Below are 27,946 nucleotides of genomic sequence, written 5' to 3' on the forward strand. Positions count from 1 at the left end.
CCGCAGGCAACAGCAAGGGGACGAGGGGCGTGGTAACCAAAGGCCGGCCCCGGAGAGGGTGTGGCTACGGACAAAACAGGGAAGGGGCGTGGTTACAGCGGCCATAGGAGGGGTGTAGTTATACGGCCCTGGGGAGGGGCGTGGTTAGGGCGGGCCTAAACGAGGGCCGTGGCTACGGGATGGGGCGTGGCAAGGGCGCACTACCGCGCCCGCCGCCCCCGGGCAGGAAAGGGCAGGTCGGCACTGCTGCCCACGCTCGCTCCCGCGGCGACTCGTGGTCGGGGCCGCGCGGGAGCGACATGCTTGCGCGCCCGGGCCTCTGACCCGCTCGGGGATGGACAGCGGCTCCGTGGCGGGCGAGCGGCCGAAGCGCACGCCGGGCCGTCAGCGGCTCCTGCCCTTCGGCTGCGGGGTCCAGGCGCGCCCCGGCGTCTCCCCGCTGCCGGGCGGACGACGCTGGCTCAGGCTCCGCGGACGGGCCGCCCGCGCGTCCCCGCTGCTGCTCGTCCTACTCGTGCCCTCCCCGCGCCTGGCCGCCACCGCCCCGCGTAGGACGCTGGCTGAGCGCACGCGCCCGGGCCACGCCGTCCCCGCGGTTGCGCTCGGCGCCGGCAGGAACGCGCAGGGCCGTCTGCCGCTGGGCGTCGGGCGTGTGGCCGCCCTGGCCAGCAGCCGGAGAGGTGAGAGGTGAGGCGGGCGGGAGACGGGTCACCCAGGTTGCCCGCGCCCAGGTTGCCCGCATGGGAGGGCACCCGCTGACAGCATGCTCGGGTCTGCCCCAACGCACCTGTTGGAGCCAGGGAGAAGTGGGGAAAGTTCTGGAAGCGGATGCCCAGGCGTGCAGGTCCGAGGGGAGCAGATCCGGGAATGAAGGGATGGTATTGCGCTTTGATTTGATTCCAAACTGTATTGATTCATTCTTGGCCCGCTGGCATCCATTCTGTGCCTGGCACTTCACTAGCTGTTTGGGGTAATTAGTTCAACAAAATCTTTTTTTTTTTTTTCTGAAGCTTACTTACGCAAGATATGCAGCATGTATGTGTTTTGTATGTGCATATGTACTTATCCATATTAACTTTATTAATATGACATACTTTGGAGAAAAAGAGAGGCAGTATGCATAGGAGATGACGAGGACCTCCGTTTGTGCGTTAAATTGGGTGACTGTAGTCTGATGCATTGATGTGTCATTTAAGTACTTGAAGGAGGGGAGGGACATCACTGAACTGCGTCAGATTTTGAAAGTAAACTAGCTGGAATTTGCTCGCATTAAATAGATAAAATCTTATCGTGCCAGCTAATCAGAAAACATGGCATAACTACACCTTGGATAACCTGTTTCTGTCCATTAGTAGCCATCCGCACCCAGCCGTATTTTTTGATGAGTATTGCCTGCATCTAAAATTTAAGAATACCTGTGGCTAGGGGAGAAACTGATAAATAGTTCTGAAAGATGAAGGACGCTTTACACGCAGATAGGTGTTGGAGCCCACAGAGGTTTCCTAGTGAGAGCTGAGCTTGCTTTACCAGCAGGGCTGTATAAAAGGATGATTGGACCACGGGCCTGGGCACCAGGTGTTTGAAAGGGTCTACACTTGGTTGTAGCTAGCAAGAGGGAGGTCTTTTGCCTGCCCCTTGGCATTGTTATAAAAAGCCTTTTGAATAAAGTTCTGGGCCATTGCATAAGGATCCAGGCCCTCCTGAGGCTATCCCGTGTTTCTGTCTGTCTCCTCTCCCCTCTATATTTCTAAATCTCTTATCCCTCACTCCTCAAGAGTACCTTGGGGAAAAAGGTGGGGATGGGTCTCGCAGAGCTAGGGAAATGAGCAGTGAGCTTTATATCAGTCTTGTAGGAACTAGGAGTTGGAGGTGGGTCTGGCTTCTTATTTCGTACCTTGCCTTTCTATGTACTGTTTTGTTTTGTTTTGTTTTGAGACAGGGTCAGAACTATGTAGCCCGGGCTGGCCTCAAATTTACTGCAGTCTCCTGCACCTCCCAAGTGCTGGGGTTAAAGGCTAGGCTACCACACCCTGCTTGCTGTACTTTTGACAAAGTGTTGCCTTCCAGTCTGTTTGCTTCACAAAATTTACTATTTTGGAGCAAAGGAAGGGGTTCTTTCTTGTTGCATTAGCAAGATGGTGCCATTTTAGTGGCATTCTTCAGTCAGACGTGAGGATAGATGGATTTTTAAAAGGGAAACAGCAGAGACAGTAGGAAGCTTTCATGCCCATTTTTGTTCCTTTATTCTCAGCCCAGGGTTGGTGGTTTGGTTTTGTGCCTCAGGTCCTCAATAGATAGATCCACTTCAGGATGTTGTGCCTTGAGAATTTGCAGTTGGTTTCTCCTCTCTTCAAGGTTAACTTTGGACTTCTTTTGTAATTACGGGTTTAACATCCTTTTGCTCTGATGAAGGTTTCCAGAAAGGAGAATTGTGTGTTTGTTACATTCTAATGCGCCTCAAGTTACTGGCTTCCTACTGTGAGTCCTAGGAATTCAGAACTGCTATGTCCACACTGTTGTCCTTTGACGGAGAATGAGGTGGCATTCCCTTCCCTCAGTAGGAGTGGAATGCCAACTGAGAAGTGGCCAGCCCTTTTCCCTACTTTTTAGAAGATAGCTTTCTTGAAATAAGCTTGCTATTTCTGGTTTCAGTTGTTTTGGGAAAAAGAAAAAAAAAATAAGTGTACAAATCACTGCTAGCTCTTGGTAGCAGTGGTGGTGTGTGGGTCTGGGGACTTAGCTCGGTGGATAAAATACTCAAGCAGGAGGACCAGACAGAGTTCAGATCCCCAGAACATAAATACTGGGCTTGCGTAGTGATCTACCTGTTGTTGTTTTTTTACTCTTTTGGACTTTTGTAGGGGCCTGCCACTCAGCTCCCAAATAAATCAAGCACGGAGGCTTATTCTTAATTATAAATGCCCAGCCTTACCTTGGTTTGTTTTTAGCCAGCTTTTCTTAAATTATCCCCGTCTACCTTTTGCCTCTAGGCCTTTTCCTTTTCTTTCTTCTGTATATCTTACTTTTACTCTTACTCTGTGGCTGGCTGTGTGGCTGGCCCCTTCTTTTCTCACTCCTTGATCTCTCTTGCTCTTTCTTCTCCTCCTAGATTTCTTCTGTTTATTCTCTCTGCCTGCCAGCCCTATCTATCCTTTCTCCTGCCTTGCTATTGGCTGTTCAGCTCTTTATTAGACCATCAGGTATTTTAGACAGGCACAGTAATACAGCTTCACAGAGTTAAACAAATGTTCCACAGCATAAACAAATGTAATACACCTTTTTTTTTTTTTTCTTTTCGGCTTTTCAAGACACGGTTTCTCTGTGTAGCTTTGGAGCCTGTCCTGGAACTCACTTTGTAGACCAGGCTGGCCTTGAACTCACAGAGATTCGCATTGCAGAACTCTGCCTCCTTAGTGCTGGAACTAAAGGCATGCACCACCACCACCTGGCTAACACATCTTAAAATAATATTCCACAGTATTTCCCCCTTTTTGTCTAAATAAAAACGAAAGGTTTTAATGTTAACATAGTAAAACTACATAAAACAAAAACAATTATCAAGTAAGAATTACATTTACACTATTCTGTACATTTATAGTTCAGAGAAAATAATGCATTATCTATCCTTAGTCCAAAGTTTTACACCTAACTTTCTATCATAACTAAGAAAAACTGCAACTATAACTATCTAGTCTTCAACTCCATCAAAGACCCAGAAGGATGTAATACTATCTAACAACAGAGACATTTGGCTGCCTGGACAGTCACCCAAAGTTCCTCTGAAATGTTGGGGCATCCTTCTTCAACCTACAGGTCCAGAATATCTGGCAAACTTTTCAGTGAAGCAGGAAATTTGAAGGACTGTCCTGCCTTGTATTGACAAAGTTTGTCAGTCACTTTCCTCTGTGTCCTGCAGAACATCTGGCAGACTCTTCTGTGAAGCAGGAATTTTGGAGGACTGTCCTGCCTTGTTTGGGCCAAGTTCAACAGTCATTTTCCTGTAGGTCCTGCATGTCCAGTCTGTACAGCACATTGTCAGCAGTCAAAGGAAAGAACAGTTTCTTTGCCCAATGGTTAACCTTGCCACAATGAAAGCAAACTCCATAAGGAGTTTCTTCAATGCCCATCATCTTCTCTGAAGTACATTATGCTGCCAGGAGCAGATGCGTCTCATTGTCATGAAAAACCTTAAGTTAATAAAACATTTTAAATGCCATATTCTATAGGTTTTTGAAGTGTTTGAAAACCATTTATCTATCTAAAATATATCTCTATATGATCTAGAAAACATGCCTAACATATCTACAAATTTGATTGTTATAGATGACTAACTACTAACCTATGTTTCTTGATTATCCTAAGTTGTTTATAATAATAGCTTTCAAAAACTAGAACTTTACCTTATATTTTAAACGAACTGCATAGGTACAATACCTTAAACAAAAGTAGAAACATATATATATATATATATATATATATATATATATATATAAAATATGTTGTAACAAAAATAAACTTAAATTTGTATCAATATACAAAAATCCTTTAAACAAGAGTAGAAACATATATACAGTGTATTGTAACAAAAATTACCTTAAATTTGTATCAATATACAAATCCTTTAAATAAGAGTAGAAACATATTTACATTGTTATAACAAAATTACCTTAAATTTGTATCAATATACAAATGTCCCTACAAATACAAAAGATTTGAATTTATAGTTGTTCTTTAGTTTATAGTAGATTCAGTAATCTACCCTACTATTTAAAGTAGATTCAATAATATACCCTTTTATCTTATCACTCCTATATTCCTCCTCCTTTTTTTGGAAATAGATCCCTGAATGTAATCTCATTTGTATAGTTTCCTCCCTTGCCAATACCAGTAACAATTAACAAACAACCCCTATAAAGGATGACAAACATCCATAACCCACCGAATGACCAAATACCATTCTACCCACCTCTTGGGAATATGGGTGTCACATTCTCTAAACTACTTCCTGCTGTCTGTGGACAAAGTATCTTTAGGGTCCTTGAGAAAATTTGAGATAATGGCCAAGTCCTGGGAAGACCAGCTATAACCTTTGTGGATAGATATCACCTGTCAAGTTTCAGGAGGTCTCCCTTGATCAAACCTGATCCATATTATTTCTGAAGGAATCCACAACCTCTTGTCTCCTGTGGGAACAAAACTTGAAAGCATTTTTCATTTCCATTTGACAAATGTATTTTTTACTTCTTTTTTAAGGTTAAGGCATTCCTAAAGCATCTAGGTTGGTTCAGTTAGCAGTCCGGTCCACAACCCCAAGTCCCTCAGCAGCTGTTGTCTGCTTGTCAGCATTCAGAACATTCAAAGTCAACACAATAACATACAGGATCCAGACTCCCTGTGCATTTCTCATCTTTATGCGGCTTATTCTTTTTTATTATTTTACTTTTCTCTTTAAAGGCCTTATTATTTTTAAACTCTTATTTCTTTCTATGACTGTCCATACCCTTTTTCTTTCTTTCTTAAGCCTACACACATTGTAAAACACACTGGAAACTGTTTAGAGGTTTTTCTGTCTGGACTTCTTTTACTATGTATCTTTTAGCCTTTTTTGACTATACCAGCAAACTTTAGACTACTAAACTACACCTAGATACTCTAAATCCATGTGGCTTTCTTGGCTGGCTCTGCTCACTTCTAGGTTTGTGACAGCCAAGCCTAAAGCTTTCAGCCCTGTCCAAGTTTGTGACTGAGAACTGGATTAAACCTTCCTAGCTGTAGGAAGCTGGTACTTGTGCTGTCACAAGTGTATTTGACTTATCTTGCCATTTATATTTAGTGCTGCTGGCTGAACAGCAGCACCTCTTAAAGGGGTCATGTCTCCTCTCTCAGTCTCTCTCCCCCTCTCTCCCTCTCTCCCTCTCTCCCTCTCTCCCTCCCCCCCTCCCCGAGCTTTCATATGCCCTACATGGAAATTTGGGCCCACATTGGTACACTAAAACATCTGCCTGTCATTCCAGCACTCAGAAGGTGCAGTTGGGGGCAATCTCTAGCTACATCCCCGAGTTCTGGGTTCAATTGAGAGACCCTGCCTGGCTGAATAAGGTAGAGATTAATCAAGAAAGATGCCAGATATCAACCTCGGGCTTCTACAGGCAGACACACATAAGTTGCATATGCACCTGAACACACGTGTTCACACATGTGAACTAACTACTATGCGGGTGCTGGGAACTGAACTGGGTCCTCTGAAAGAGCAGCCAGTGCCCTTAATTGCTCAGCCTTCTCTCTAGACCCTGTTGTGATTGTTTTGTTCTGCTGTGTAGCTGTGGTAGAGTGAGGCTGCTGTTGATGTAAGTCACAAGAGTTGCCTTTGCATTAGACTCAAGGAACTGGGGACTAGAACCACCCTGTCATATACTCTAGACTCGTGTTTTCAAGCACCTCAGTCCATGGCATGGTCCAGCAGAGGACTCAGATGAGGGAGGTGGCCTAGGAGTGTAGCCTGAAGGTTTCTCTTGTCCTACCCAGCCCTGTAGTCCCATGTTTCTCTGGTCCTACCCGATCTAAGGTCCCGCAGCCACTTATAAAATAATTACTCAGAGGCTTATATTAATTACCAATTGCATGGCCTATGGCAGGCTTCTTGCTAGCTGGCTCTTATATCTTAAATTAACCCATTTCTATTCATCTGTGTTTTGCCATGTGTTCCATGGCTTTACCAGTCTGCCAGCATGTTGTACCTTTGGCGGCGGCTAGCCTCTCTCTCTCGAATCCGCCTTTCTCCTTCCTGTCTCTCCCAGATTTTTCCACCTGCCTCTAATCTGCCTTGCCATAGGCCAAAGCAGCTTATTTAGTAACCAATGGGAACAACGTATAGTCACAGCATACAGAAAGGCATCCCCCAGCATAGGAGGACCCTTGGAGGAACACTTTCATTCATTCAAAACTGGTTTTTGAGCTAGCTCTGCTTTATGTTGGACAGATCTTTTTGCCGGGGGGGGGGGGGGGGGGCGGGGAGGGCTCAATATAGCCCAGGCTGGCCTCAAACTCCCAGTGTAGCCAGGGATGACCTTGAACTCCTGAATCTCCTGCCTCTTCCTGAATGCTAGGATTTCAAGTGTTGTAGAGACCCACAGAGGTTTCCTAGTGAGAACTTACTCAGGGTCTGAGAATCTGAGCTTGCTTTACACAGCAGGGCTGCATAAGGGGATGACTTGACCGTGGGCATGGTTACCATGGTTTAGAAGAGTCTACACTTGGCTATGCAGTGTGCATTGATCCAGCAAGGGGAAGGTCTTTTGCGCCATCCCCCCCCCACCGCCCCACTGCCCCCGGCATTGTTATAAAAAGCCCTTTTGAAGAGGCAGAAGGGACCATTGGGATTTGATCCAGGTCCTACTGGAGCTATCCTGTGTTTCTGTCTCTCCTCTTTGCTATCTTTCTATCTAAAAGTTTCTTAACCCCCTCTCCTCCTCATAGGAACCCTTTTAAAAGTTAAGAGCTGGTTTCCTACAAGGTATGCGCCGCCACACTTGGTTTTATATGGTGTTGAGCATTGAATCCAGGGCCTCAAATGTACTGGGCAAGCACTCTACTGACTAAGCCTCATCTCCGACCCTAGACATTCTTGTCCTGAACTAGAGATAAATGGTGATGGAAAAGGCCCAGGGTGATGTGAATTCACTCACATGAATAGGCAGACTAGCTAGTGTCATAGTCTAGATCCTAGACGTTGTTATAGGTTAATTACAACGTCTGAAATTATTCCTGGCTCTCCGTACAGAAGGCCCTCTGATGGATGCTAAAAATGAAAACAGTGAATCTGGCTGCTTCTGGACCATCTGGACTACTGGATGATGCAGCTGTGGAAATACAGTGATAAGTGCTGTAGCAAGGCTTCCTGTGCCTGCTTGAGAACACAGAAAGGAGCGATAAAGGCTGTTCTTTACCTGTGTGGAGGAAATAGACAAAGTTTATGCCAAAAATATCACAGCTGGGAAAGGAAGCACCCTCGTAAAGCAATAAGGGTCCATTTTTACCATCAGAGGCACAGGTCCCTGCATTTTATATTTTGTTGGGCAGCAGACATTGCAGATACAATTATTGGATCTGTTGTTCTTAGCCTGATCTCACCATGAGCACAGCTACTTCTTCCCAAGTGGCCAGTAGTTCAGGATGACTGCTGAAGGCCACAGAGAAACATCAGATCTGTGGGGTCTCGCCCACGCTACCTTGAAGGTTCCAGAATGGTGGTTGATCAGCTTAAGTGTTTTTCTGGTTATGAGGGAGGCCTGCTGAAGAAACTCTTTTATCCTTGAGTTAGTAAAGGATTCCTCTCTCCTATTCACCACAGTAGCTGGCCTCACTGCAGCCACACAGTGCCAAAGTTAGAAGAGTAAAGATAAGTATGTAGCAAGGTTTTTGTGTTCCTAAAGCTTGAACAAAGTCTTTATTTTAACTTGCCCTGTTTTTGTGTCAAAATGCCTCTTTTAATAAGAAACTATTAGGTTTAAATACCCTTTTCTTGACAAAATTAGATGGAGCGAAAGGACCTGGGTTTAAATCCCAGCATCTCTGTAAGATGCCAGGCAAGGCTGCCTGCATCTGGACCTTGTTGGGAGGGGAAGCCAAGAGGATCTCTGTGGCTTGTTCACTGCCTATCCAGCTCCAGGTTCAGCAAGAGACCTTGTCTCAGGGAGTAAGACAGAGAATGCTAACAGGACACCAGACAGCCTCATCTGGCCTCCAGGCGCCTAATAGGGACACAGTCCTGTACACATGCGTGTGCATGCGTGAGCGCGCACGCGCGCGCGCACGCGCACACACACACACACACACACACACACACACACACACACAAATAAAATAGCAAGAATTGGTGGTACCAGGTGGCAGAGGCAGGGAGATCTCTGTGAGTTCAAGACCAGCCTGGTCCACATAGAGAGTTCCAGAAGAACCAGATCTACATAGACCCTGTCTGTTTTTCCCCCTAAATGTTATTCTAATTTAAAAACAAAACAAAACTTTTACTGGTTGGTGAAGCACAAAAAGCCAGGAAAACATTGCAGTGTGCCTTGCTTTCTGCATCAGATGAAGACCTTGAAATAAGTTTACAGGATGGGTTGGATCTGTGATCTCAGAACTTGGAAGGCAGGAGCAGGGTGATCTTGAGTTCAGAGTCAACCTGGACCACATAGTAAGACCAAAAAAGGCGGGGACGGGGGGGGGGGGGGGGAGGGTGTATGAAGCTGTCTATAGTGTCTATAGAGTGGGAACTTAAGTGATAAAGAAAATCTTCAAAACCAGTGTAGATACGATGAAGAAAGACTGAATTTTCCTTCCCAGATCAGAGTCTAGCCTTGCACTTTGGGAAGTTCTAGCCGGGGCAGTTAGTTAGATAAGAAAATGAAACAACAGGCATCCAGACTGGAAAGCAGATGTAGCTAGAGTTTTCCTGCCTGGCCCACAGTCAGGACAAATCTCTCTCACCTGCCAGTCCCACAGCCACTCAGACCCGACCAAGTAAACACAGAGACTTATATTGGTTACAAACTGTATGGCCGTGGCAGGCTTCTTGCTAACTGTTCTTACAGCTTAAATTAATCCATTTCCACAAATCTATACCTTGCCACGTGGCCCGTGGCTTACCGGCATCTTCACATGCTGTTTGTCATTGTGGCGGCTGGTAGTGTCTCTCTGACTCAGCCTTCCACTTCCCAGCTTTATTCTCCTCCTTGTCCCGCCTACACTTCCTGCCTAGCCAATGGCCAATTAGTGTTTTATTTATTGACTAATCAGCAACACATTTGCCATACAGAACATCCCACAGCAAGCAGAAGTAAAGCTCTCCTTCTCTCCCAGATGGCATGACCTTGTTTGTAGAAATGCTAGAGATGCCCCTGAACTACTAGGAAAAGCCCGGAGTCCAATCCAGAGTCCAGCAAGGCATCTGTGAATGCAGTCAGGTATATGTTTACGCATCTGCAGTACACACTCTGAAAGTGAAAGTGAAACAATTTGATTCCAGTGATAGCTTCAAAGACCTTAATTAACCCTTAGGGATAAGTCCATGAAAGATCACAAAGCACTCAGAAAACGACAGAACATGATTGGAGCAATCAAAGACCTAAATCAGTGGAAAGATGACTCGTGTTTATTGATCTGAATGATGTATTACTAAGATGACAGTCCCCTCTAATTTATTCATAGAATGCAGTCCTCAAAAATCTCAGAACCTCTTCTTTGCAAAAAAAAAAAAAAAGGCATACTTATCCTAAAATTCACATATACTAGCCCAACAATGAGAATTAAAAACCAAATCTATTTCCTGATGAGCACAGATGTTCTGGAGGGATTGAATACATGGAAAGTCCAGAGGTGAACCTTCACACACAGTCTGCTGACTTTCAACCAGGATGGCAGGGCAGTGTCATAGAGAAAACAGTGCTGGCACAGCTAGATGTCCTCATACAGAGCAATGAGGCCACCTCATGCCATACATAACTCGCCCTGGATCACAGACCTTAGTGTAAGAGCTAACGCTGGAAACCTTTTAGAAGAACACATGGTGTCAGTCTTCATACACTTGGATTAGCAATAGTCACATGACATCAAAAGTAGAATAAGCACAAGGGGGAATAGGTTATGTGGGCGTCATCAAAATTGAACTTTTCAAAAGTTCAAAATATATAAAAAATAAATATGAAAATATAAAAATAAAAAATATTAACTGATAATAGGAGAAAGTATTTGTAAATAGTTTGGTAAGGAACTTGTGTTTAGAATATATGAGGAACTCTTCAGTTCAATAATGGAAAAATAAAAGCCCAATTGAAATAGACAAACAGGCTGAAGAGATGGCTCAGTAGTTAGGAGCAAGCTAGGCATGGTAGCTCACACCTCTAATCCCAGCACTTGGAAGGCAGAGGCAGGTGGATTTCTGTACATTTGAGGCCAGCCTGGCCCACAGAGTGAGTTCAAGGACAGCCAGGGCTGTACAAAGAAACTTTAAAAAAAAAAAAAAAAAAAGAGCATTTGCTACTCTTCTAGAGGATGTGAGTTTAGTTCCCAGCACCCACATGGGGTGGCTTACAACTGAGTTGTGTGTTTGTTTGTGACAAGGTCTCTATGTAGCTCTGGCTGTCATAGAACTCTCTGTATACCAGGCTCTCAACCTACAGAAATCCTCCTGCTTCAGCCTCCCGAGTGCTAGGAGTAAAGGTATGTGCCACCACACCTGTATAAATATCTTTTTAAGTAGACAAAGGTCTTGGGTAGACATTTCTTCAAAGATTCTCAGATTTCCAGTAAGCATATGCAAAGAAGACCAACATTGTTAGATATCGGAGAACTGCAGGTGAAGCCACACGATACTGGTTTTACCCCTAGGGTGCTTATAATATAAAACAAACATCCTAAGTATTAGTGAGGATGTGGAGAAATTGGGAGCCTCTTTGGCTGTAGGTAAACAAGAAAATTGGTGATGCCACTTTGGAAAAAATCTGGCAGTTCCTTAAACGGTTACCATATGACCCTGCAGCTCTGCTCCCAGAGACATTCTCAAGAGAACTGAAGCAGTGGCCACAGGATCATTCCTGAGAGCCATGAAGTGTAAACAGTATACATCGTTCAGTGTGGGATAGCTGTGCAGTGGAATACTATTCATGAGAACCAGGAGGTGTAAACAGCACACATCCTTCAGTGTGGGATAGCTGTGCAGTGTGATACTATTCATGAGAGCCAGGAGGTGTAAACAGCACACATCCTTCAGTGTGGGATAGCTGTGCAGTGGAATACTATTCATGAGAACCAGGAGGTGTAAACAGCACACATCCTTCAGTGTGGGATGGCTGTGCAGTGGAATACTATTCAGTGATGCAGAAATAAAGTGCTGGCACGTTCTGCAGCGTGGATAACCATTGACCATAATGCCAAGACCCCGTTGTATGACTCCATGCCCGTGAAGTCTGCAGAGTGGGCAGACAGTAGGGCAGAATAGATTTCTGGGTGTCTAAGGCAGTGATGGAGAGGGGGGAGAGGGTTGAGTGTGGTGGCTCAAGCCTGCAATCCCAGGACATGGGAGGCTGATGAGGCAGTGGTATCACTGTGAGTTTGAGGCCAGTTTGGGCCAGGTAGTTTGTTCTAGGTCAGTCTGGACTGCAGAGTGAGACCCTGTTTGAGATAGTAGGGACAAGACAAGATGGTATGGAGAAAGTTGACTGCGGGGATGAGTGCCTACTCTTAAATATACAAGAAACAGCTGAATTTTATGCATGAAACAGGTTACATCATATGTGTGCATTCTGGCCCTGTAAAAACGAGACAGGTTTCTGAGGTATTGAAACATAACCTGTAGCATCAGATAACTTGTTTCTTGCTGACTGATTTCGGCTTCCTTTCTCTTCCCTTGTAGAGCTAAGCCTGTCTGCTGGGTGCCGACAGCTAGAGCACAGAAAGGGGAACTTGCCCTCGTCAGTGAGTCGGAAGCTCTACTTTGACACCCACGCTCTGGTGTGCTTACTTGAAGCAAATGGTAAGCCCTGCAGGCGTCGGCTGCGCCTGCACCCTGGGTCAGTGCAGCTGACCGGGACTTCTCCTTGTGTGTGCTTCCTTTCCTTTCCGGTATTTCTCTTTCGACTTTTCAGCCTTCAGGAAACTTTTGGTTGGTGTTCTAATTTGCTTTCTGTTGCTATGGTAAGCACTGTTACCAAAAGCAGGTTAGAGGAGGAAAGGGTTTATTTGGCTTACATATTACAGTCCATCATTGAGGATAGGAAGTATGACAGTAACTGAACTTGAGACCTAGAGGAAGGCTGCTTACTGACCTACTCCGCTGCCTGGCTCAGTATGCTTTCTTCAGTAGTCCAGGCCTGTAGCTAGAGTTTTCCTGCCTGGCCCACAGTCAGGACAAATCTCTCTCACCTGCCAGTCCCACAGCCGCTCAGACACAACCAAGTAAACACAGAGACTTATATTGGTTACAAACTGTATGGCCGTGGCAGGCTTCTTGCTAACTGTTCTTACAGCTTAAATTAATCCATTTCCATTAATCTATACCTTGCCACGTGGCCCGTGGCTTACCGGCATCTCCACATGCTGCTTGTCATCGTGGAGGCTGGCAGTGTCTCTCTGACTCAGCCTTCCACTTCCCAGCTTTATTCTCCTCCTTGTCCCACCTACACTTCCTGCCTAGCCAATGGCCAATCAGTGTTTTATTTATTGACTAATTAGCAACACATTTGCCAAACAGAACATCCCACAGCACAGGCCCGCTTGTCCAGGGATGGCACTGCCCACGGTGGGCTTGGCCCTCTCAGATAAATTAGCAATGCAAAAAGATCCCCCCACAGACATGCCCATGGATCATGAAGGCAGTTCTTCAGTGAAGCTTGCTTCCTCTTCCCAGGTGTGTGGAATTGGCAGCTGGAGCTGACTGTGACAGATACTTAGCCTCTTTTTAAGTTCACTTTTTTTTTTTAGCTTGAGGACTTTTTTGAGAAAGACACTTATATATCTCAGGCTGGCTTCAGACTTACTGTATAGCTGAAGGCGACCTTGAACTTCTGATCCTCCGGCCTCTCCTTGGGATTACAGACATGTACCACCATGCAGAGTTTATGCAGGGCTGGGGAATGGAGCATAGTGCCTGCTGGGTAAGCACCCTGTGAGTTGAACTGCTCCGTCAACCCTACTAAGGGTTAAGCTTTTTTTTTTTTTTTGCTTTATCAACACAATGGAGTCTTTTCTTAACAGTCTTTCTCTATTGAAAAGACTGCATTTTTGCTTATTTAGAATTTGTTAGTGTTTTTTGATTTGTATTTTGAGTGTCTTTTGGTTTTGTTTTATTTTGGGTTTTTATGTATATTTATTGTGGTTGGGGAGGTCAGATGACAACTTGGAGGAGTTGGTTGTTCTTCCGCTGCATGGGTTCTGGGGATAGAATTCATGTCAACAGTCTCGACACGGAGCACCTTTAAGCTCTGAGCCATCTCTTCTGCCCTGTTTGGGATTGTGGTTTGGCTTTTTATATTTGTTTGTTTTCTTTTCTTTTTTAATTTTTAAGATTTTATTTATCTATCTATCTATCTATTATTTATTTATTTATTTATTTTACGTATCTAGGGAAGGTGCCTTCAGAAGCCAGAAAGGGGTATCAGATCTCCTGGAACTGGAGTTACAGATAGTTGTAAGCTGGCCGAAAAGGGTGTTCTGTACCAAACTCAGATCCTCCGGCAGAGCAGCGAGTTCTCTTAACCACTGACAAAAACTAGCCAGTACAGGAACTGGCTTCAGATCCCAGCACCCACGTAAACAGCCAGGCATAATGACATGCCTGTAATCCCAGCACCGGGAGAGGGGAGAGAGAGTGATCCACAGAGCTTGCTGGCCAGCCCGTGTATCTGAGTCAGCAAGCTCCAGGTCCAGTGAGAGACCCTACCGCTAAATAAATAAAACAAACAAGCAAATAAATTAAAAAATGGGGAATGATTGAGGAAGACCCTCAACTATCACCCCCTGATCCCACATACACACACACTCTCACACATAGACCAGAAAGGTTGCCATGACACAAATGCTGTTCACTGAAAGTACACTTGGAACACAGGATATCATCTTATAATTAATATTCAGAGAAATATGCTGACTACAGTTCTCCATTATATGGCACATACATCCTCAAAACCAGGTTTTGAATTAACATAGAATATGCCTTTGAAATGAACATGTCTGTGTTTCCTTCACTGAGTATATTTACCCAGTTATACACATTCATGTTGGGTGAGCGCAGCAGCCTCTGGTGGGCAGGCAGACACCCTGGTTGCTGGGTAGCTGTGGAAGCCCTGTCTCCTCAGCTTCTGTGGGCCTGCCCATCTGTACCACAGACATAAAAAGAATCCCAAAGTTCCTTTCCTCTTGGGTGTTAAATGCAATAATGTATACAATGGGCTTTGGAAAAATGGTCAAGCACTGTGTAATAGTTTGTTCAGCGTTTCTCATCAAATGAAACAGCAGGCCTTTTCCACCAAATGTCTTCCAGCCTAGAATTTAAGAGAAAAGAGGAGATGAGAAGGAGGACATATAAAATTGTCTTGATAAGCAGAAATGGTCTACTTTTCTTGGTTTGGAACCTGAGGACGGCGATGGAGATTGCTGATGATCCCAGCCGCTGAAACACATTCAGGTGTTTCCTTCTGGTCAGAGTGGCAGACATGTCAGAGCCTGTAGGTCTGTCTCACTCCCCCACTACACCATTCTTTCCTCTTTCTTCAGAATTCCGGCCTTCACAGAAACGTGTGTGCTTCCTACGTGTGTGTCTTGGTTTTTTTCTGAGTCCGGTTGTTTCTGTGTGCTTGTCTAGGGTTCACCACTCAACAAGCAGAAATCATTGTGTCTGCATTGGTCAAGAACACAGAGACCAACATGGACATCGTCTACAATGATATGGTCACCAAGGTGCAGCAGGTAATGTGGCCAGGGTGGATTGGCACATTGGAAATCTGAAAGTAGGATATTACTTGTGATAAATACTCAAGCAGCCTTTTGGATGAGGTTCTATTGAAAAGCGTATGGTAATTTTAACCATAGTTCAGAGGCAAAAATCATAACAAAAGTACTTCATCAAAGCTAGTTAGTTAGGTATTATGGGCTTGGGCTTGAGTGCTCATTGTGTCAGGATGACTGTTCCAGGCAAGCGCGTGTTAACGACTGCAGATGTGGCCGGCACTGTAGGTGACAGCGTAGCGTTCCGGTCTTTCTCCCACTAAGCTGTGACTCACCTGCTTTTGCTGCGGATTAGTGCCCTTCTCCTCACTTTCTCACTTTGGAGCAGAGGGGGCCCTTACCAGTCCTCTCTCTACCCCACTGTTCCAGTTTCTTTTTAGCCGTCTTAGCAGGCAGAGGTGAGAAGAAGTGGGTTGGGGGGCCAGACGAGAGTCCGTGTTTCGTTTCTCTCTTTTTCTAGGAAATCACTCTTCAGCAAATAATGTCTCAGATTGCTAACGTGAAAAAAGATATGGTCATCTTGGAGAAGAGTGAGTTTTCAGCCCTCAGAGCAGAAAATGAGGTAAAAGTGTGTAGCCACTCTATTCTCTGTGAAGACACTGAACTACACTCACCTAGAAGGGCACAAGAAAATAACTCACAGTGATCTGTCCAGGGTTTGCACTACTCAGCACATCAAGATGATTCCCAGCCCTGGAAAAACTGCCCAGGCTCCTTCCAGTCCCTCCTCTCGAGAGGAAAACAACCCTGGCTGATTAATCTTCCACTGATTTTGCCCATTCTAGACTTCTGTTTAATGGATGCATACGGTGTGCCTTGCAATAACAGAATCCTTTGTTTTCTCTCTCTATGGTGTTATATTAATATGTACATCATCCTAGTGTGGTGGATATTAGGTTTTTTATTTTCCCTAGTCTAGAGGGTTAGGAATAAATAGTTCTACAAAATACTCTTTTCCTGTCAAATAAATAGATAAATAAATAAATATTATTTCCTTTTAAGTTTATGTTTATAGGTGTTTTCCCTGCATGTATATCTGCGTGCCACTTGCATGCATCGCCCTACTTCTGCGCAGGCTAGAAGTAGGTGTCAGACCATGTGGAATTGGAGTTACAGATGGTTGTAAGCTGCTGTGTGGGTGCTGGGATCCCGATCGCCATGGCTCCTCCCTAAGAGCAGCAAGTGCTCTTCACCACTGAGCCATCTCTCCAGCCCCAGTTTTGTTTTGTTTTTTTTATTGCATATAAGTCCAGTGCATGTGTGTGCATGTGCACTCATGAATTCTACACCATGCTTGTGGAGGTCAGAGGGTGTTGTGGGGCTCTCCCCTTCCACCCTCGCATGGGATTTGGGGATAGAATTCAGGCTGTCAGGCATGCAAGACAAGTGCCCATTGAGCCCCACCCCCCAGCCTACTTTCTGTCTGTCTAGAGTGTGGGGTGGCGGGTGGCTGAGGGGATGCTTCTTCTCAGCCTGCGTTCATCCTCAGTCCTGTTGAAATCCTGGAAGGAGACTCTGTTGTTGCCTGCTGAGCTCATGGTTGTCTTTGAACTCAGTCCCGTTGAAGTCCTGGAAGGAGACTCTGTTGTTGCCTGCTGAGCTCACGGTTGTCTTTGAACTCAGCTTGTAGAGGGCAGAATTGGTTGAAAGAAAAAGCCAAGGAGGAATTAAAAGGAAAACGGGGTCCGTGAGGACAGAGGTGTGCCACGGCTGTTCCTCACCTGATGTGACCCACAAGGGGGTGAGGATACTTTCCCAGGTGCACATGATGTATTATAGGATGATTATAAATGGGGCGTTGGTTTGTTTAGTTGGTTGGGGCTTTGGTTTTTTGAGATGAAGTCTTATTATGTAGCCCAGGCTAGTGATCTACTCGGATATATAGCCTAGGCTGGCCTCAAATTCATTGCACAGTCCTCCTGCCTCAGTGTCCCCAGTACTGAGATTGGAGGCTGCACCACCCCACCCAGCCTAGGTAGTTCTGTGTTCTGAGTATAGTCGCGTGTGCTTAAATTAAATGTTCGTGGTGATGTTTGTTTTGTGTTTTCCTCTGTCACACGTCCTTGACTTTTTTCTCTTTACTGTGTTTTTAGAAAATAAAACTTGAACTACACCAGTTAAAACAGCAAGTGATGGTAAGCTCTCTTTCCTGTCCTCGGGCGTGTATGTAATCACACACATTTACTAATAGATAATGTTACAAATACATCGTATGTGCTGGAGAACTCAATTCTGTGAATTTGTGCAATATATTTCAAAGCATAGATCAGGTGATGTATCAATTACCCTTGTCTATGGCCACTTTCATTAAGGAAATTGTATTGTAGGAGGGTACGTTTTTCTTTCTTAAGAAAGGGTTTCAGTGTGTAACTCCAGCTCTCTATCTTCCTCTGTGTCTCCTGTGTGCTGGGGTTGCTCACCTCTGCCACCACTCCTGGCTAAGTCATGGTAAATCAAAACTGCTCCAAAGAGACCCTTCTAGCAGAGGGTGGCTTTATAGGATTCCATGTGGGTTTAGATGGTTGCTCACCCAGCAGCTGGTCACTTTGTAAAGTAGGAAAGAACAGTGGCATTAGAAAGATTTTGGTGAGTCTTAGTGAGACAGCTTTTTATAAGTAGAGTTGAGTATTTGTCCTTTGGTCCATCTTTGCTTCTCAAATGGTCTAAAGAATTTTATTCACAGATTCCATGAGGGAGGTCATAAGGAGAGTCTTGAGGTTAAAACAGCTGAGCCCTGGCAGGCTGATGTTCAGCTCAGGTGGGATTATTTGTGCAGATAACTGGGAGGGCCAGACACAGAGCTGATTTAAGAGATGGTTGCTCCTGAGTCCCTGTCTCCGAGGCCTCTGGCATGTCCCTCCTGGGCTAGCTTCCTTGGGATAGACAGCAGGCAGTCCCCAGTTTAAGTCCTCAGGAGGTTCAGATTTCTTACACTGGCTTTTTCATTCTTTTTGTCCTCTGCCCTCTGCCCAGGATGAAGTGAACAAAGTCCGGACAGATACCAAATTAAACTTCAATCTAGAAAAGAGCAGAGTGAAAGAATTGGTATGTTCCTTTATTCAAAGTCAATTATTAATTTCTTCTTAGAGTGGAATGTTTGTTGAAGTCTTAATCTTATGTACAAGGCACAAATATCATTAGACACTTGTCCATTTATCAGAGTTCACAACTTTATTTTAAATCTTAATTACATTTTAGGTCAGACTTAAATTTGGTTCAAAAGTATCCTTTAAATTAAAAAGTTGTTCAAGTTGAATTTGAATATTTTATTTCAAATGTAGTAGATTATATGTTATATAGATGTTAGTAAGAAAATTAAACTCAATCTTAATCCATTTAATACTGGTTTAATCCCCAGAAAACTAAACGCAATCTTAATCTATTTAATATTGGTTTAATCCCCACAGTTCCTAACTTTTCAAAAGCTCCTGATTTTCTGACATAGGTTATATTGTTATTATGTTAAATTCTACATAGAACTTTGGCAAAGTGTATTTCTGTATTGTGTTTTAAATACCATGAGTAGTTGTGTGTGTCAATGGATGTATGTTGGGTTGCTCTAGTGGGTTTTTATTTTTTATATTCTTAGCATTTCTGAGACTCACTAATGTGATACCACTGAGCCATAGTACCCCCATCCCATGTTCCTCCTGGGCTACAATACACCCCCCACCCCCCCCCCACCCCCCGTGCACTGTTGACTTTTTATCCTGTCTAAATTCTCCCATCTTCTTGCTCAGACTCTCCTTTATCTTGAGTAACATAATAAGGTAACTTTCTTACTTGTGGCATAAGAAAACTAGGGCACGTGGAAGAGCATTTTCACACTTAGTGTGAACGGAATCCCATGCAGACGAGTCTACACAGCCCTTCATGTTCATACACTTTTCAGTTTGTCTTCGGTCAGAGTGTGTCCCCGTGATGAATGAAGCTAACCTTGGAACTCAGACAAGTGCATAATTGTATCTGGAGCTGCTGTTGGATTTCAATGGTTACATTGAGCTTTGTTATGCAAAATAATTGCTGGGTCCATCCCCTGCCTGTCTTTAAAGTCTTAGGAAACTTTTCAGTCACAAAGATCCAGTCTCCAGCATATGGAAGCCTTCTGTGAGCTCCTTGACAGCTAGGTTTTGCTGCAGTTCACTTGGCTTAGGAAGATAATAGTGTGCTTATGCATCACCAAGCTGGAAAGACATATATCTCAGAGATTGGGAGCTGCAGGGTGTGAATATAGATGAAAACCTGTGAATGTATAGGATTTGCTGAGTGAGGAAGTCGGCAAATGAGGGGTTTGACTTTCTTCTTGATATTAATTTCAAATTTAAATTAGGGCTGAGGTTGTAACTCACTTGCCGAGCACTTACTTAGCATGTATGAAGCCCTGATTTTGATAACCCAACACAGTCAACAGAAATTAGCTGTGGTGATATTTACAGCCAGTTTCCATAGCAGTATAGAATACTGATGTCTTGGAGTTCCAGGAGATAGGGCCAGAGAATTGTCATTTTAATAATCGTGACAGTGTCAAGATATAAGCCTTTCTTTCCCTGTGGATTTGTTAATGCTGTGAGCTTAAAGGTGTACAGACTATCCAGCTCCACTCTGCCCTCTGGTGGTGATATGATGAATGGCATGAATCTGAAACCCTCCTAGCTTATGTATCAGGGTCCTGAGTCACCAGGCTGGTCCTTAGTATAGGATTCCGGAGTTTGGGGGCGCATTTTTACTTCTGACCACTGCGTTACTACATTCTATTGCTTCGGTAGTTTGAAGAGAATATTTTATAGTTAGAAATTTTTCTAGGTACTTTAAGACATTACCATTTTTCCTGTTGACAATGTTGTCTTTAAAATGTTCATTTAAACTACATTTAAATTTAAATTCCCATTTGCTCAACTAAATACTAATGCTTGTTATTATGGAAACGTGTCTGATTTTTATTTGATTGTCAATGGAACTATACTAAGTCTTTCTACTACCATTGATGGCTAAAGGCCTTCAGAAACACTAGGCTGCTGTTTCCCACAGCTGGATTCTTTTGGTCACTGTTGTTAAGACAGTTTGTGATGCTTTGCTGATTTCTTGCATTTATGTTATGCTTTATAACAACGGTATATCTTGTTACAGAATCATTTCTTGAACTAGTTTTTCCTAATATGTTGTTCCCGTCATTCCTCTGTCAGTAATGCTTGTAGTTATGGGAGCATTGTTTCTAAATTAAACTGGTGCCCCTCCCCTTTATTAACCCTCCAAACCTCAAAAGCATTTGATCAGTACCCATCTAAGTGGGACCCAAGATAAGCTGTTCCAGCAGTGCGCAGGACCGAGTGATATCATAGCCAAGAGACGTGAAAAGGGACGACACATCCACAGTGTCTTGGTTCCCTTTCTGTTGCTGTGACAAACACTGGGACCAAAAGCAACTTGGGGAAGAAAGGGTTTATTTCAGCTTACAGCGTGTAATCCATCATCCAGGCAAGTCAGGGCAGAGACCTGGAGGCCATGGAGGAGTGCTACTTCCTGGCTTGTTCAGCCTGCTTAGAGCTCCCCAGCACCAGCCCAGTCAGCTGGGCCCTCCCACATCAAATAGAGAAAATGCCCCAAGGTCAGTCTGGTGGGCTGTTTTCTCAACTGAGGTTCTGTCTTCCCAAATGACTCTAGCTTGTTTCAAGTTGACATCAAAAGCAGCCAGCACAACCAGTGGGTATAAAGAAGAAGGCTCAACTGCAAAGCAGGAGCTGCGGGCTGCAGTGATGCAGGGTGACATCTCCTGCTAGATGCTCGGGGAAGCAGTGAGCACGGAAGGTTGATGGCCGCAGACAGACAGTGCCTGGACTCTAACCGTGTTGCGTGTTTGTTTCAGTATTCACTGAATGAGAAGAAGATGCTGCAGCTGAGGACAGAAATGGTGTCCCTGGTAAGGACTGAGGCCGGCCTTACTGTCATCCTGTTCCTCTTTGCCTCTCCCCACGCATGGCTTTGCCGTTAACCATCGTCTGACGTGTTATAGGAGGATGTGCACGTTTAGTGTGGGGTTCTTTTTCATTGTGGTAAAATGTATGTGAGAGTTATCACTGTAACGATTGTATGTGTATAATTCAATGGCATGTCTTGAAGATTTGCTTTAATTGTGTGTGTGTGTGTGTGTGTGTGTGTGTGTGTGGTCTGTGGTGTCTGTTTATGGGTATGTGCATGTAAGTGCAAATACCTGTAGAAGCCAGAAGAGGTCATTAGATCCCTGGAGCTAGAGTTACAGGAAGTTGTAAGCTGTCCAACATGGGTGCTGGGAACCAAACTCCAATCCTTTGGAAGAACAGCACGTGCTCTTAACTACTGAGCCATTTCTCCATCCCCAATGTCATTTATTCTGCAAAACTGAAACTGGTTTTTTCTTGGGGGTGGGGTGCACAACTGTGTGTGCACTGCTAGGGGTCAGAGGTCAATATCAAGTGTCTGCCTGCATAGCTGTACCTCTTCTGTTTCGAGACGAGGTCTCTCTCTGAAGCTGGAGCTCAGCGACTGGCTAGGCTGGCCGGCCAGTGAGCCCCGGGATCCACCTGTCCACTTCTCGGCCCTGGAATGTGACACCTCCACACCTGAGCCGTCTTTCTGGCCCTCAAACTGTGTCTCTTAATCCCTAGTTCTCTACTCCTTCTCCTAGCAGCAGCAACCACCTCTCTGCTCTCTGTGTGTCTGCTCTTGTAGACAACCTTGTGTAAGTAGAGTCTGGGCATATCTGTCTTCCCACAGCTGACAGGCTCCAGTGAGTGGAATGCCATGGTCTGCCCGTGTTGCTGCCCATGGCAGGCTCCCTTTTTAAGACAGAGCCGTTCCGTTATTACCACATCTCATCCATTCATCTGTTGATGCACACTTGGGTTTCTCCTGTCACCTGGCTGCTGTGTAAAATGTGACAAGCCTGGATGCACAGACAGGATTTAGATTTTTCTGCTCTGGGTTCTTTGGGGTAGATACCCAGAAGTTGAATACCGCAGGACTTTTAGACTTCACAAAACAAAATCATGTTTATGAATGTTAAGTCTCAGTGATTGACAAATAATATGAACATTTAAATCTCAGTGACTGACAAATGACAAAATATAAGACATTACTTATATTCTTAATTTAAGGCATGAATTAATTTCTGTGTGTGGTGTGTGTGTGTTTCTGTATATATTACATACATACATAGCTTAGCGGTAGTGGCCTGAGTGTAGCTTATAGGCTAAGGAGACATCCATATTGTGTTGCCTGGGACCTGTGCTGCAGGACCTTCCATGGGATACAAAGGTCTTTCTCTAGAATGGCTTCATTTCCTTATTATTTACCTGCATTGGTGTTGGTCAGAAATTGCTTGACAGGCAGAGGAGCTCTGTGAGTTTGAGACCAGCCTGGTCTATAGGGGAATTCCAAAACCCTGTCTTGGAAAACCAAAAATGAAAGGGAGGAAGGGAGGAAGGGAAGGAAGGAAGGAAGGAAACAAACTTCTTATCCTTGAATTTTCAGTAGAATATTCTCAGTGTTTTTATGCATTAATTTGACAGCCAGAGTCATTGCCCACTGAGGGTTAAATGTGTAGTCTGGAGTTGTCTTATGTTTGGAGAAGGACATAAATCAACCCCTGGTAGCTGAGCTTTGTGTTAATAAAACACTTGATGTTAGACCTGTGAGAGAAGACGGCCTGAAAAGATGTGGCTAGAAATAGTATTGAGTCAGCATTGTTGCTGTCAGATCTAAGGCCATGTTCGTCTCTCAGCAGAACTTTTGTGTCCACTGTCCCCTGCAGGGGCCAGACAGGGACTAGACATCACTCCATCGAGAGCAGGCTGGTCTCATAATGCCACAGCATGTAAAGCAGTCTGGTTTCAAAAACTGCCACATAGATGATTGTCTTTGACTTTCTCAATAGCTCTTCTGGAGGCAAGACCAGTGGTAGGTTGTTGGTTTGTTCTCTTTCTAATTCCTCTTTCCAAACAATGAACCTGAGACAGGAGACATGAAGACCCTGGACAGTGCAGTGTGGCCTGAGGACAGCGGAGCCAAGACTAACCCCAGCTCCAGCTCTCCATCCAGGACTGCACCGTGCTGAAAAAGAGCTCTGCGTCAGAGCAACAGGGAACAGAATGGCACCCACAGACTCTAACGTTCTCAACCTCTTTGCTTTCAAAGCACGCCCAGCAAGACAGAGCCCTGACCCAGACAGACAGGAAGATAGAAACCGAGGTGGCTGGCCTCAAGACTCTGCTGGAGGCGCACAAGCTTGACACGATCAAATACTTAGCAGGTGAGATGCTTCACACCCAAGCATTTCCAACGGCTGGAAAGAATGTCGTCCGCGTCATAGAACAGTCAGGGGCAGCAGCACGTGCCATTGGCCGCCGCCGCCGTCTCTGCTGCTTTAACATCTTTTTGTTGCAGTACATCCTGCAGTTCCAGTAGATGGAGTACCTCCTTTACAGTGCATTTTCTTCCTTAGGAATAAAGCTACCTCTGTACTTTGTAATTGATGAGACCTTAGATCTGATAGGATGCTATCCTTTCCCTATGGTTTAGGGATTTCAGTGAAGTTCAGTACAGGGAATTGCTTATAAATAGAATGGAAGGCCTTTGATTGTGACCGTCTTACTTCATTGGTGACACTTTGAAGGGAGTACCCGTGTGTGCACCCGAAGAGGCCAGAGGATGACATGGCTTCCCTACTTTGTCACGCTCTACCTTGTTCTCTCTCTGAAGCTGGAGCTAAGCTGGCAGCCTGCACTCCCGTATCTCCCCTCCCACCCCCACCCCACCCCCACCCCCACCCCCACCCCCACCCCCACCCCCACCCCCACCCTCACCCTCACCCAGAGCTGGGGTTATTGGCATGCACGCTTTTTATGTGGATTCTAGAGACTCAGACTCAGGTTGTACTCACTGATCCGTCTCTCCAGCCACAGGACAGTCTTGTAAAGGAGTGATTTTTGCTTTTGTAATTCTTAAGCCAAAGAAGGAATATTTTGGCATCAAAAAAAAAAATCACTAGGGGGCTGAAGAGATGGCTCAGTGCTTAACATCACTGTTTGCTCATGCAAAGGACCTGGGTTCAATTCCTAGCACCCAACTGCCTATAACTTCAGTGAGTTATAGCTCACAACTGCCTATAACTTCAGTTGCAGGGGATCTGATGCCTTCTTCTGGACTCCATGGGCACCAGGCATGTACATGTTGCACATACATACATGCAGGCAAAACACTCATTCTCATACAATAAAAAAATAAATATTTTTTAAAAATCACTATTTCAAGTCAGTTTTGATAATTTAGATTAATCAAGTATTTTGAAGTTATAGCAGCCTTTAGTAGTGAAATTTTGCTCCTTATATGGCAGTGCGTAGCACACACGCATGCACTTTGATCCTATAGTTGCTGTGATTCTGACTTGCATTGGAAGGGTTTCCTGACTCTGGACACGTTTGTACCGGGAAGATGCTGGCTGCCGGGTGGAGATTTGTTCTTTAACAAGCAGTGTTTCATGGATTGCAAGCCTTTGGTACACTGTTTCCAGGTCTTGACTGGCACAGAAGAGTGAAGAAGTGCCGGTAGCCAGCACTCACTGGCTCCCTCCTCACTCAGCCCTCTAAGTGGCTTCTCACACCTGGTACAGTACAAAAGAAAATCCCTGAGAGTGACGTGACAAGGGGGCTAATGGTACTCTTGGTTCTTGTCTTGCAGGGTCTGTGTTTACGTGCCTAACAGTAGCTCTGGGATTCTATCGCCTGTGGATGTAGTAAAGTGTCTCTTTAAAGAAATTTCCATGATTTTGCCTTAAGAGTACCCGATTGTTATCTCACCTACCCCACCCCACCCTTTTTTCTTGTTTCAAGTTCTAATCCTAATTTGACTTCATGCATATTATTTATTTCTGTGCAAACTGTGGATCCATAACCAAGGTGAAGAAGTCGGAATTTCTGTAATTATTCTTCGGAGCTCCTCTCTTTAGTTGGCTTTTTGACTGAGCAGTGTGGACCACGCTTTCAAGACTCCATTCAGCCAAACCAATGGACTTGGTCTAACCTGCAGTATATGACAAAAATAAATACTAGTGTCATCCTCTACAGCTTGAAATAGTCTGTAATGTGGAGAACTGGGGGACTCATTTGAATCGGAAGAATCATTGGAATTCAATCCAGAACACCAGCTCTTCCCGGCCTCATCACCAGGCGCTCCCTCGCAGCCTCGCTCTGCTGCTGCAGCTGCAGCATTAATGATGCTAGTGCACCTTCCGGGCCTTTGTCTTTGGTTTCCATTGTCTACGTAACAGTAACATCGCCGCGGTGGTTGTTAATGTGCCTTGCAGCTGGAAGTCTCGGAACCTAATGGAGCTTTGTAATTCTAACACAAGTTCTTTTACTGCTACCACTCAGGTGTTTCTGGTGAGACAAGGTCTTGCTATTCAGCCCAGGCTAGCCTTGAACTCACAGTCCCGAGTCAAGATACCATGCCCAGCCTCTTAACCATCCGGAATGCTAACTTTCCTCCCTCTCCATCCTCTTACTTTCCCTCATGATGTGCGAGTTTAACACCACACTCGTGGCATTACCTACCTAGAAAACTTAGAATTCTTGGAATGAAACCCTGCTTCAGTCTGTGGTTTAGAGTGAACTTCCTTCTGGTTGTCTACCGGTTTTTTTATAAAATGACACACTGCACTTTCTTCCTGTGGGCTATCTAGATAGTGTACACAGTTTTTAGAATGAGTACGCCTGCGCCTATGAGCAACGCAGGTTGTCACTTGCCCGGTGAGAGAGCCGCCATGCTCGGCATTGGCCTCATGTGCATTGATTTCTTTGTGGCTGGAGACACCCTCACATCCACCTTCCCTCTGTATTTAGAATGAGCAGCAAGGTTATTCTGGAGACGCACATTCTCCTCTAGTTAAGTTGTTGGCGGATGGATGAGAGTGAGCATTTGGCAAGCGGTAACACTGAGGAACCCTTCCTGGCTTTCCCCACGCAGGCACAAATGCCCAAGCTGGTGCACGGTGCAGAAACCCCAAGAGACTGCACCATCAGATTGGTGGAATAAATCACCCCTTGTCACTGTTCCAACCACAGTGCTAAAAATAAAAACTACCTTTTGTTCCTTGGATGTAATTTCCAAGTTTTAGAAATCATTAAGTCCTTGCCTCTTTAGAAAACATTTGTGTAAAAAGATTCTGAGCCCCACATAATATGGAAATCAAGTGCTTTTGTACTAGGACAGTATCAAGGTGAAATAGAAGTTCATCCTTTTCAAGTAGAAAACAAAGTCTCAACCACCTAATAAAATACTTGGTTGATATATTCTCCCCCTATTTCAGAAAAGAGTCCCCTTACACATGGCAGGCCTCCATGAATGCCGTCCCAGTTAGACCAGTTAACTGCTTCATGGTAGCACAGCTTCGGAGCAAGGGCTCCAAGCCCAGATGCTCTTATCTCTCCCAGAGGAAAAAGCCCGGTATGCAGTTATATTTCACAGAGGGTACGTTTCCTCGTGTCCTGATCAAGTATTCCTTAAGGAACACATCCGTGTGTCTGCTTCAAGTATTCCACAGCACTCCTGGGCTCAGCAGGCTGTGTTGTCTTTAATTTTGCTCTAGATTTTGTTTCTTTATGGCACATGACAGTCTTATTTGGCCTTAGAAACTTGTGCTGTCATTGAGAGTGTGGGTGCTATGCATATCTGAAGGTTAGGAGAGTTCAGGACTGTGTTCCCCTATTTCCTAATAAAGTTGAAAAGCATTGAGCTATAAATAAGCATGTCCTGTCGTCGCTGCCTTGGACATACGTAAATGTGTGGGTGCTGTGACCAGACACTAACTGAACTTTCCTCACTGAGGCTTCGGAGCCCTTAGGAAATGTCTGGCAGGTTTCCAGGCAGCAACCATGGGTCAGGCCTGTGGGGACATTTAACAGTAGCTACATGGGGTAGAAGAGTCCAGATCTTAAAGTGTTCCTCTGCCGCCTTGCTGTCCCCTCTTTTTCCTGTGGTACTTGCTAGGGACCAAACCACAGACCTTGATAGTGCTATCATCCTGCCTCAGCCTCAGCTGGGGTTACAAGCTTTAGTCAGCATGTCTGGCTCCCTCTGGCTTTTTTTTTTTTTTTTTTTTTTTTTTTTAAGAGCCTCCAGTCCAGTTTCACTCTTTTCCTGCATTCAAAGGCAAAACCCTTTTGGGGCTCTTTACTGAAGACATTTGCTTTGATTTCTGTACTGCTTTTCTTGCTTAACATCTGGCGACATGATTTTTCCTTCACGTATGCCCAGCACCTCGGGTAGAAAGTCACATTCAAGAAGAAAGGCCTGACTCAAAGCAGAAAAGTCTTGCTGGGGTCTCTCAGAACGCTTTAAGCACCGGGAGCCTGAGCCGCAGCAAGCCTGTGCTTGGGCTGGCCTAGCTAATGTCTTGGCATCTTCTTCCCTCTGATTG

General features: G+C 44.8%; 1 protein-coding gene across 1 annotated transcript; it reads left to right on the top strand.

Moving 5' to 3' along the window:
* Positions 1 to 334: 334 nt before the first annotated feature.
* Mcur1 (mitochondrial calcium uniporter regulator 1) lies at positions 335 to 27,554 on the top strand. Its single transcript, XM_059263111.1, has 9 exons — positions 335 to 680; positions 12,410 to 12,529; positions 15,356 to 15,459; positions 15,959 to 16,060; positions 17,592 to 17,633; positions 18,472 to 18,543; positions 21,362 to 21,415; positions 23,668 to 23,782; positions 25,210 to 27,554. Exons 1-9 carry the CDS (start codon positions 335 to 337, stop codon positions 25,263 to 25,265), a joined length of 1,011 nt encoding a protein of 336 aa, XP_059119094.1. The 3' UTR covers positions 25,266 to 27,554.
* Positions 27,555 to 27,946: the final 392 nt, after the last annotated feature.

The sequence above is a fragment of the Peromyscus eremicus genome, chromosome 5 (genome assembly GCF_949786415.1).
Source record: "Peromyscus eremicus chromosome 5, PerEre_H2_v1, whole genome shotgun sequence".
In the NCBI taxonomy this organism is placed as follows: Eukaryota; Metazoa; Chordata; class Mammalia; order Rodentia; family Cricetidae; genus Peromyscus; species Peromyscus eremicus.

What these genes read in the sequence shown, in the direction of transcription:
- Mcur1 (XM_059263111.1), top strand. Translation starts at nt 335, where the DNA reads ATGGACAGCGGCTCCGTGGCGGGCGAGCGGCCGAAGCGCACGCCGGGC. An exon ending in TGGTCACCAAGGTGCAGCAG is followed by an intron (nt 15,460 to 15,958) that starts GTAATGTGGCCA and finishes CTCTTTTTCTAG; the next exon opens with GAAATCACTCTTCAGCAAAT. An exon ending in CACGATCAAATACTTAGCAG is followed by an intron (nt 23,783 to 25,209) that starts GTGAGATGCTTC and finishes CTTGTCTTGCAG; the next exon opens with GGTCTGTGTTTACGTGCCTA.